Source organism: Octopus bimaculoides, chromosome 8 (assembly GCF_046866305.1).
Source record: "Octopus bimaculoides isolate indiv1 chromosome 8, ASM4686630v1, whole genome shotgun sequence".
In the NCBI taxonomy this organism is placed as follows: Eukaryota; Metazoa; Mollusca; class Cephalopoda; order Octopoda; family Octopodidae; genus Octopus; species Octopus bimaculoides.
Genome location: NC_142935.1, coordinates 8,180,266 through 8,192,603, shown reverse-complemented (window position 1 = coordinate 8,192,603; position 12,338 = coordinate 8,180,266). Strand labels below are relative to the sequence as shown.

Sequence of the window (12,338 nt, the reverse complement as noted above, 5' to 3'; positions counted from 1 at the left end):
TTTTACTTCGACCCAACCTCATTCTGGAATCCCTGCCCGCACATGTTGACCCCGGTCCTACACTACACAGGTTTCGACGTTGGAAGCATTGAAGAAAAACGGTAATAGCATCGAATCTACTGATCTCGAAGGATTTGCAAAGGTCAGAGGTACATATCTACTCCTCTAGAGTCAACCAATATGTGTGTGTGTGTGTGTGTGTATATGTATATAGATGCATGTATATATATATATGTATATAGATGCATGTATATATATATATGTGTGTATATGTATATATATATATATGTATATATATATATATGTATATATGTCTGTGTTTGTCCCCCTCCATCGCTTCACAACCGATGTTGGTGAGTTTACACCTCTATAACTTAGCGGTTCGGCTTAAGAGACCAATAGAATAATTACTAGGTTTACAAAGACTAACTCCTGGGGTCGATTTGTTCCACTAAAGGCGGTGCTCCAGCATGGCCGCAGTGAAGTGATTGAAACAAGTAAAATTAAAACACAGACACGGGCCGACCAAAGCCTTGTGAGTGGATTTGGTAGTCGGAAACTGAAAGAAGCCCGTCGTATATATGTATATATGTATGTGTGTTTGTCCCCCCAACATCGCTTGACAACCGATGCTGGTGTGTTTACGTCCCCGTAACTTAGCGGTTCGGCAAAAAGAGACTGTTAGAATAAGTACTAGGCTTACAAAGAATAAGTCCTGGGGTCGATTTGCTCGACTAAAGGCGGTGCTCCAGCATGGCACCAGTCAAAATGACTGAAACAAGTAAATGGGTAAAAGAGTATATACACACACACACAAACATATATACATACATAGACATACACGCATGGAAATAAATACATTTTCCAGATGATCACGGTTGGAACGCCTTCGATCATTATACGACCCGGCGTGAGGGCAAACGTTAACCAACACACGAACACACGAACACGGAAGTGAAAGAGTCTTTCAATACTCAACGGCTGATGCTTTCGCTGTAAGTCTCCTCTTACTCTCCCCCTTGTTCGCGAGCATACTTAGTACTGGAGTAGGAGTGGGGTTCTTTACTCTTTTACTCTCTCTCTAATACCCCCCCCTCTCTGTGTGTCTTTCTTTCTCCAATACCGTTATGGGATTTCGCTATCTTTCACTCCGTTGTGTCTGTGTGTGCGGCAACATATTTTCTTCCTATAAATGCGGGTGTGTAGATTTTGAACAAGAAGGGTTGCGTGTGTGTGGGTCTCTGTGTGTATGTGTCTGTCTGTCTGTCTATTTATTTATTTATTTACATACATACTCTCTCTCACACACACATACATATACACATTATATATACATGGAGTTACGGAATTTTTGGAAGTCGACTGTATATATCATCATCATTATCGTTTAACGTCTGCTTTCCATGCTAGCATGGGTTGGACATATATATACATATATACATATATATATATACATATATATATATATATATACATATATATATATACACGACAATATATGATAGATTGATATATATATATATGCAAACACACGCGCACACACATTTCTATTTTCTTTATATTGCTGTTACAACCATTGGACTACGGCCATACTGGAGCACCCTTTCAAGGGTTTTAATCGATCAAATCAAGACCCTCGTCTTGCCACGATAAATCCGTATTTATTTTGAAATTCAGCGTTTATTCTAACGACCAAGTTTTGGCCGAACCCTCAAGGCACTAGGACATAAACAAACCAGCACCGGTTGGCAAGCGTTGGAGACGTAGACACAAACTGGAAGCCGAGCGCACACACACACACACACATTCAGAGTAAACATTTTAAAGATTGTGAAACGATGGCGAATGAAAAACCTATGTAAACAAACAGTTCATGTGGGGAAAGCTGAAATGTGTGTGTGTGTGTGAAGTTATGTTTGTTGTATATGAGATAGATAAGCAGAGAGAGAAAGAGAGAGAGAGAGAGAGAGGTAAATGGATAGACAGACAGGCAGAGATAGTTAGACAGATAGCGATAGACAGATAGATAGATAGATGGATAGATGGATAGATGGATAGATAGATAGATGGATAGATGGATAGATAGATGGATAGATGGATAGATAGATGGATAGATAGATAAACAGACAGACAGACAGATAGATAGACAGACAGACAGACAGATAGATAGATAGATAGACAGACAGACAGACAGGCAGACAGACAGATAGATAGATAGATAGAGAGAAGATGACGTACACACATACACACACGCATACATATACAAATACGTATTTATAGATACATACATAAAACAAATATGTGTGTGTGTGTGTGTGTGTGTGTGTGTGTGTTACATATAAGTTTCATAAATTAAACAGAAGCACAAGAAACGAACGGAAAATTCGGACACATGGACATGCCCTTTCCTACACACACACACACACACACACACACACACACACTTATACACTTATCCTGCCTGCATGTATGCGTATGTATGTATATATGTATGTGTGTGTGTGTGTGTGTATACGAATGTTGCACTTGTTCGTACGTGCAATGCATGCGTGAGTGCAAACGAACTGGTGAAAAGAGAACGTTGGAACGCGTGAGGTGAACGCTGGAACGAAAGAGAGAGAGAGAGAGAAGGAGAGATAGAGAAAGAGAAAGAGAGAGAGAGAGAGAGAGAGAGAGAGAAAGAGAGATAGAGAAAGAGAAAGAGAGAGAGAGAGAGAGAGAGAGAGAGAGAGAAAGAGAGAAAGAGAGAGAGACGAACGAAAGCGAACTGACGGAGAGGTGAGCGTGTGTGTAGCTTACTCGAGGAGGTGAGTGTGCGCGCGTATGTACGCGTATGTGTGTGTGTGTACGCGTGTATTTATGCGTGGACGTGTGTGTGTGTGTGTGTGTGTCTCTGTGCATGCAACTCTGTGAAATAACCACGACGGCGGCGGTGAAGCTGGTGTGAGGAAAGAGGACAAGGAGGAGGATAGGGGGAAGAAGACGAGATACCCCTGTCTCCCTCCTCCTACCTCTCCCCTGCTCGTCACCTTACCTTAAAGTAAGGGAGCCGAGCGCGCGCGCGCATTTGAGTGTGTGTGTGTGTGTGTGTATTTACGTTATTTAACCTCCGTTCAGTTTATCATTAATGCCTTTCTGAACATGACCATCCAGTGTTAACATTAGACGTAGTGTATCCAGGATAACACAGAGCCCATTATTTTGTTATTGCTATCCTTTTTGTTTTGTTTTTGAGGTTGTTGTTGTTGTTTGTGTTTAAGTGTAGTCCAAAGGATGTAATTGGCTGTTGTTTTTAGCCCGTCGAGCGTCCACCTGGAGGGTCAATCGAAGACAAGAGTTGGATTCTTTCGCTACGAATAAAAACAAATGGAAAATATGAGATGGAAAGGGAGAAAGACACAGAGAGGGTGTGTGAGAGAGATAGAGAGAGTGCGAGTATGAGAGAGAGAGAGAGAGAAAACTAATTGTGGATATACACATACACACATATACACGCATACACAGATACACGGAATGAACATAAGAGTAAGAGTGATAGACGGAGAGAAAAAAGAGAGCGAATAAAAGACAGAGAGAGAGGGTGTGTGTGAGGAGAAACGCAGGAGGTTATGAGTAAGAGTAGCAGTGAGAGTTTAAGCGTTACTGAGAAAGGGAGAGAGAAATAAACGCGAGAGCGGGAGAAAGGGGGGTTAGTAAAAGGAAGAGGCGCGCACAGCGACACACTCACACACAGAGCCACACGCACGCACAGACACACACACACTGTCACATACGCACACACAACGGCGTACGGATACACTCACGTAGAACGTACGAGGAGGAGGAGGAGGAAGGGTGAGAGAGAGTGACAATGAGAGTGAAGTAAGAGTGATTGTTTAAAACGACAGGCAGATCATAAGCAAACAGAGAAAGTGATAGATAGATAGATTCACAGGGAGGGGGAGTAAAAATCTGTTGGAGGCGCTGATTGTGTTGTAGTGAAAGCGGCCAGCAGCAGGCGAAGACGTCATTAGAAGCTTGACTAGCGAGCCGTACGGACGGACCTTGTACTCGAAGCGGCTTCCTACAAGCTCTTGGTGACGTTACCAAACCAAACATCTTTAAACACACTGCTATATATAGTATATAACATATATATATACATATATATACAAAATCGGACATATTTCATCATATACAGATATACATATACTTATACACAATAGTGTATAGTTAATAGACTTTTTTTCAACATTTATGAAACGTATGTATAATTTACATTTTATACACACAAACCTCGTTGTCTTCCGTTTAATTTCATATATTCATTTATATTCGCCATCATATACATATAAATATATACATACATATATATATATATATATACATATATATAAATATATATATATATATGTATGTATATGTATACACACTACGGCACAAAACCTAACCTATGTAATATACATGCCTTGTTTTCAAATTTCTAAATGCACGATTCTATTCGTATCTTTTCCGACATTTCTTGCCCCACCCCCAAACATACGCACACACGCATACCTCAATTAACTTCGTTAATAACCAATGATATTTCTAATTAATTTGTGATTATTTCTTACGCTTTGCAACTAAACATACACAAACATTCAACACGCATACATAACTGATTTCATCAAATAGAAACCCCTATGGATTATACGAACAGCAAAACTATACATTAACAGTTCGATTTGTATTTAATGTATACGCATGTTTATATATATTTATATATATTTATATATACATGGAAAGTTGGTCTTGTTTCGGAAATTACTTTGTTTGTATTTTATTGAGAAAAATCGGGATTTGCTCTACGAAGTGTATATTTTGTGTGTGTGTGCAAATATATATATATATGAGTAATATATATATATATATATATATATATGTGCTTATGTGTATACATATTTATTGTGGGTTTATATGTAACTTTATAAGGGAATAACATAATTTCGGTTCGTAACTTGGAGCTGTGAATGTTGAACTAGACATAGGAACAGTAATGTTTTCACTTTTTTCCTCGTTTTACGGAAGAAATTACCGTAAATCGCGCGCGTGCGCACCCACACGTTGCAACACACGTACGCACACATTCTTCAGTTTGTAAACAAGGAAGGTGTTGCTGTGCTTTGGTGGGAGTCGAAAGATTTCCCGAATATTACGCTGACATAAGAAAAAAAAAAAACAAAAAAAACTAATCGAAATCAAATCGATTCATTCTTAAAGAGTTAGAATAATGTTAATCGATGTTGATTTTTGCTACACGCACACAAACACACCAAACAGGAACGCAATCATATACATACATAGTTTTGCATTTCTGGCTAATTATTTGCCATTAAAAGCTTTTAGTAGAAAACTGGTTTTACGCACACACACACACGCACACACGTGTTTTGCATTTACACTCTATCTGATGTTTCTCTTTCTATCTCTTTCACGCACACGCGCACACACATTGACGTTTACATTCTGTTTCATATATTTATAAATCTAAATTTATATGCTTCGTACATAAGATATAGTTTTGCATGTGCCTTCTAGCTTGTCCGATAATATTGTTCTTACTGTTGCTGACGTCCAGCTCTAAATTTGCGTATTATATTTGTCACGATGTGTAAATCTTCCCATTCTTCTCATTGAATTTCAAATTGGTTTTATTGAAATACGAGCCCCTATTCTTAAAAAAAAACTTTCTTGGGTTCCATGAAGATGTAAGTGGTTTCATGCTAAGCCGATGCGCGTCGTCTTATCAACAAACGGTTTCCCTCTCGCCCAAGTACTACTCACCGTTTATTATTAGTAACTAGTGAAGTACTCATGTCAATGTGATTGACTATTAACCCTGCATCTTGGCCAGAATGTTAGGTCCTTGTGGTTTATAAAATTTTAGATAAACAAGATAATCAAAACGATTATAATCCGCATCATTTCAAATTTCAAATTTGGCCAATATTGTCTTACAGATTATACAGCTGTGTTGAATAAATGTTTTAATAGTTTCAGCTGTAGTAAGCGTTCATCAGCGGCTTTAATATGTAAATTGATTTAATTGCCGTCTTGTGAATGAATGGTGTTAGATTTTAAAAACCATGGATTTTCTTAAGAAATTTGGGAGGTAGATTTTAAAAAATGTGAATTTTTGAAATTTTTTAAAAATGTGAATTACAAGTGTCTTTTGAATGCCAAATCTATTCGGAAGGCACGGTGAAGGACGGATAGGTTACGAAGTCTAAAAAAATGTGGATTTAAAAACATAGGTCCTAACGAAAGAATACCTATTTTCCTTTGTTAAAAGAATGAGAGTTTATTATAAGAATGAGGATTAATACTGGACAGAAATCCAAGAATTAATTTTATTCGTGACAGTAGTTGCGAAGATCTACCGTGATTTGTGTGTTTTAATCGACGACTAATCGCTTTCAGTGAATCCTTGTACAGAGCAGGGGCGTGTGTAATATTGTGGGTGTGCTACATAAAACGCTACACACCCACCGAATGATAGTAAAATTTCTTCAGAATAACAGTGCTTCTTTCTGGGAAAATGATTAAAATGTAAGTTTTCCTTTCAAATCTTGTGATACGCACTGATAGAAAACGGTTGCATAATATATAGACACATGCCTCGAGTTTTGTTAATTTGTATTGTTTGTTCTTATTCTGTTAGGCTCAGATCGCTAGCACGCCTTGTGACAACTATAGACCATCATATGACAGCATGTTCGTTGTATGCTGGGGGAAGGGGGTTGTGGGTGGGGTCTTGAATTCGGAATTCTTGAAATCCCTTCACGGATAATTCAACGGGAGAATTTTTCACTAACATGGACGCGTTGAGTGTGTGTGTGTGTGTGTGTGTGCTCTTGTTTTTATGCCATATCGCATAAACACACATGTATATGTATTTATGTATAAGTGTAGAATTTCTATCTATCACACATAGACATTGATATTAAATATATCTTATCTAAATGGGCGGAGCTCTGATAGAACACTATAATTATTTCATAAAATATCTAAAGTTTTCAGTTTTGGGTTATTTCAATTGTTTAGCAAATTGTTTTCAGTTTTGTTAAATAAACTCTTCCGATATAAATGCATATTTAAATATAATCGAAAGGGTAAAAGCTTTTTAGAGCCCACCTCCACAAATCGTTAATATAGTAAAAAAAAAAAAAAAAAAAAAAAGGATAAATTTGAAAACAAGGGTCAACTTGATGTAAGGACATGGAAGAGAGCTTGGTCGAATAATTAGGAAATAGCATTTTAATGACTTGTAATTAAAATGCCACCGAAATTAACACCCCAGTCCATTTCCCTAAAGGTTTTTGGATAGAGGAATGAGAGTGACAAACAGAAAGCTTTACGGAAGCATGTTGAATCAGATATTTTATTAACAATATGTAAATTATATGATGGTAGTGATGATGGTCTATTCTGTGTTTGTTCTGGTTTGGAAAAGCCCGTCCTGTCTTCACTTCCCAGTAATCTTGATACGCGGATGTTGCCACTCGAGTATTTTTCGTTTAACAAGCATTTTTCTCACGGTGCATATAAGGTGTGTCAGAAAGATAGGACTTCTCTCAGACATTGCATTAAGCTTTTTTAACCAAAAACTTCGTGATTGCATAAGCCCCAAACCATCAAATTTAGCAGACCTTTGGCAATGATGCAATGACCAGATAATGGTGTGGTAAAACCCGCTTCAAACATGGCCTCGGCTCAGTGGAGAGAGATGTACGCTCAGACAGGCCATCAATAAGCCGAAACGGAGAACCACATGGAAGTAGGCTCGGGTGAATAGTCGTGGAAGCCGTCGTGTGACAATCTAGGGAATTACCCATGAAGCACCGGATCAGTGCATTCCATTTTAACGAAGGGTTTGTGCATGTGGAGAGTGTCGGTAAAATTCGCCCAAAGGTGCTGGCAGAGCAGTCGAAACAACTCTTGCTGAAAATTGCTCAGGACATGTTGGACTGTGCAAACCACGACCCAGACTTAATGAAGATCCATCATCTCGGGTGATGAAATGGTTACGGCCCAAAGACCAAGGTAAATTAAGTTCCAATCCTCCCGATGGAAGTGTCCGTGGTCACCAAAGCAAACAAAGCACGACTGGTTCGCAGTAATGTGAAGGTAATGGTGACCTCCTTTGACTCACCTGGTTTATTTGTACACCATGAATATCCACAAGGCCAAGCGCTCAATAAAGACTGCTCTTTGGTCAGAGGTTATACCACGTGATACTGTGCGTCGAAAGCGGCTGGACATGTGGCCGTCAAAAAATGACATCTTCACCACGACAATGCGCCAGCTCATTCCGTCCACATAGTTCAAGCTTTCCTGGTCAAGAGCAATATAGCACTTGTTCAGCAATCAATTTTCCTGGCTTTGGAACCGTGTGACTCTTGGCTCTTTCTTCAGATGAAAACCAGTCTGAAAGGGAAGCGATTTGAGTCGCCTGAGAGGAAATTCTGAGAAAAGCAACGGCGGAGCTCCATAACCTTTCCAGGGAAGGCATTACGGGGGTGTTTGCTGCAGTAGCAGAACCACGGGGGGAGAATCATGTGAATTCTCGGAGAGAGAATTTTGAAGGTTATTATATATAAAATTTATGAAATGTATACAAATTTCTTTTTTTCAAGCGTAAAGGTCGAATACTTTTTGAACGCACCTCGTATTAAAAACTATTTCAATTATATGATAGTAATGAGGATGATCTATCCTCTAAAGCTGTGTGTGTTCGTTCGTTCTCGTTTGGAGTAAGCCATTCCTATCTGTTCAATTTCCGGTCACTATGACTCACGGATGTTACCACTTGGAGAAGCATTTTCCCTTTAACAAGCATTTTTCTCACGATGCTAGATTCCACGTAGAAATGCTTTAATCCTCATAATATACACTTAACTTCCGCACCTCAACTTGATGCTTAATATCCAGCAACCTTCAGCAGAACCAACAAACGTTTCCATATTTGTCTAAAATAATCTCTACATTGTCCATTTTCGCCTTTTTCTGTTGAACTTCCTTCGTAGTTTCTTTTCCTCAACATATAAAATTTGGGAGTATTTAATTTTGTATCGTGTGTTTGTGCAAAGATATTTTCGGTTTCGTATAAACACTAACCATTAATTCATATTGCAATATCTATGTATCGACGACTCGGAAAAATTGTGAATCATATGTTTAAAATACTTATTGATCTATTATCAATTCCTCTAATATGTATTTTTTTTTTTCTATTTCTCTTCCTGATCAGATCTTGGCTTAAGCAATATGAAGGCTATTTCACATCCTTTTTCCCTGAAGCACAACGGAGATATGGGTCTACGACACGGGGAGAATTGTCGGGTAACGAAGGGCAGTGCAAAGCCCAACGAAGGGGACATTATGACTCCGGAAATGCAGGAGTGCTTTCAAAAACTCATCAACTTGGTGCCAACCATTCCTCGTACTCACAAAATCTCCAAAGTACAGTTGTTGCAGCATGTGATCGATTACATCCTAGATTTAGAGGTGGCTTTGGACTACCCTAACTTCGTACAGTCACCTCCACCACAGCTGATTAACACAGCCAGTGCACTCTTTAACCGAACGCCCCTATCGGAAAAAGTCGATCCAAATCCCATCGTATCACATGAAGTGAGTATACACTTTCAATTTTCAAGTTGATCCTAATCTTATTTTCGTCGCATGTGTGTGTGTGTGTGTGTGTGTGTGCGTGTGTGTGTGCGTGTGTGCGTATGTGTATAAGCATGGATAAAAGGAAAATTTTACTTGTATATATGTTTGTATGTATCTATACACATAAATACAGATACACACGTGTATATGTATATATATATATATATACATGTGTATATATGTATATGTATATATATATATATATACACGTGTGTATATATATACACATATGATATATATATACACGTGTGTATATATACACATATGATATATATATACATGTGTATATATATATATATATATACACACATATGATGATGATATATATATACATGTATATATATACATATATACACATGTATGTATATATATAATTATACATGTATATATATACATATATACACATGTATGTATATATATAATTACACATGTATATATATATACACACACACACACACACACACACACACACACACACACACACACACACACACACACACACACACACACACACACACACACACACACACACACACACACACACACACACACACACACACACACACACACACACACACACACACACACACACACACACACACACACACACACACACACACACACACACACACACACACACACACACACACACACACACACACACACACACACACACACACACACACACACACACACACACACACACACACACACACACACACACACACACACACACACACACACACACACACACACACACACACACACACACACACACACACACACACACACACACACACACACACACACACACACACACACACACACACACACACACACACACACACACACACACACACACACACACACACACACACACACACACACACACACACACACACACACACACACACACACACACACACACACACACACACTTGTTTAAATATATAAAATACCTACTCCGAACCGAAATGTATACATATTTTTAAACGAGTATATAAATTATGTATATAACATGTAAATCATAAAATGCATGTGTTTGTATGTGTATATGCAGTATGATATATACACACACATATTGTAAATACAGATACCTATACACGTTTTTTTTGGGTGTGCGTGTATATCTTTCCATATATACTCATTTACAAAGTAAATTTACATGAACACATGTCTTTAGTGTGTCATATATTTAGTAACTATCTAGTTTTGTCTAATTCATATATCTATGTTACGTGTGTGTGTATATATATATATATATATATATATGCATGTATGTATATATATATATATATATATATATATGCGCCATAAATGCATACGTACTCATCACACTCAAAACAGCAAAATAGTGCATATTTCTGTCATAATTATTATCTGCTGTTATTGCATTAATAAAAGTTAAACACATCTTTTTCTTTGAAGTTACCGAACACTAACATTGCAGCCCACAGTGGCACTTTCCCTGCATGCTATACACATGACTTCCCATCCAAGACTTACGACATTTGTGAATAAAAGACTCGGGTAACAATTCTATTATGTATGTTAGATCATGTTTATATGATAGAAGGCTGTTGTAATTCGTTTGAAACATTGTAGTACAGCAATAGATGGAATAAGGAAGCATCTTCTAACACTGCATAAAGTTTGAGAAAGCCTTTATATTTCAGGTGCAAAAGCCTATCTTCAAAAGAGTACAATTAAATGTCGATCCTGCCATTTTCCGATTCCAAGGTTTACGCAGACGCACATTTCTTTGACGGGTTCCTTCTGAAGATAACCTTTGCCCCCGAAAGCATTTTTTTATACTTTGTACATTGTTGGCTTTTCTCATTTTATCTATTTGTTTAGATAGGCGATAAGAATCTCCTTGGTGTTTTTGATTGAAAAAGGCAAAAAAGAAGAGAATTGCCAGTCGCCCAGTCACGAGTTGAGCTCTGTTTAAAATCACATTAGAATTTACTTTTGGAAACCTTATATGAACCCTAGTGTTCATTATGGTTTAAGATGGCTAAGAGAAAAACGGGCCGTCAAAATATCAAAACAGAACATGCATTTTAAGACGGAAGTGTTTCAGAAAGCCAGTAGTAGGTAGAATTTTGGAATAACTGTCACTATCTCATAAAGGAGAGCAAGAACTGATAGTTTTTTCTTCAATGACTTCCGCCCTCCTTTTTTAAAAGACACTATTTCGGTGTCCAAAGCAGGAATTTCGATTCTAGAGTTTTTCTTCCAACCACAACTGTTTTTCCTTTTTACCATTTGTTCTCGTCCAATTTCTTGTCTACTTTCTTCCCAGTGCAAGCCAGTGATAATCTTGTTTTTCAAATTTCTACCAAGTTCTCATCTGTCAGTAATACAAATTAACCAAATTTATCCCAGATAACAAGACTGATTTATGATGTATTCAGGAGTTCAAATCTAACTTCTTTTATGATCAGATTAGATCAGAACTTCTAAATGTATTTCCCTTATTTCGAGTCACATTTGTATGCGCATGTAGAAGAATGCGCTGTGTGCTCGTAACGCCACCTACCCCACCAAAATTTAGGAGTGGAATCAAAAAAACTTAACGCAGAAAATTCGCAGAAAATTCAGATCTTTATCAAGGTTGTAGTGACCAGATGGGCAAAGGT

At 37.9% G+C, this 12,338-nt stretch overlaps 1 protein-coding gene across 1 annotated transcript in view; it reads left to right on the top strand.

Annotated features, from left to right (window-relative positions):
* Positions 1–4,008: 4,008 nt before the first annotated feature.
* LOC106878280 (DNA-binding protein inhibitor ID-2) overlaps positions 4,009–12,338 on the top strand; it is a 31,233-nt gene continuing 22,903 nt past the window's right edge. Inside the window, exons 1-2 of the mRNA XM_014927457.3 lie at positions 4,009–4,243; positions 9,272–9,654. Of these exons, the coding sequence (XP_014782943.1) occupies positions 4,237–4,243; positions 9,272–9,654 (390 nt within the window). The 5' untranslated portion in view covers positions 4,009–4,236. The remainder of the gene's footprint in view (positions 4,244–9,271; positions 9,655–12,338) is intronic.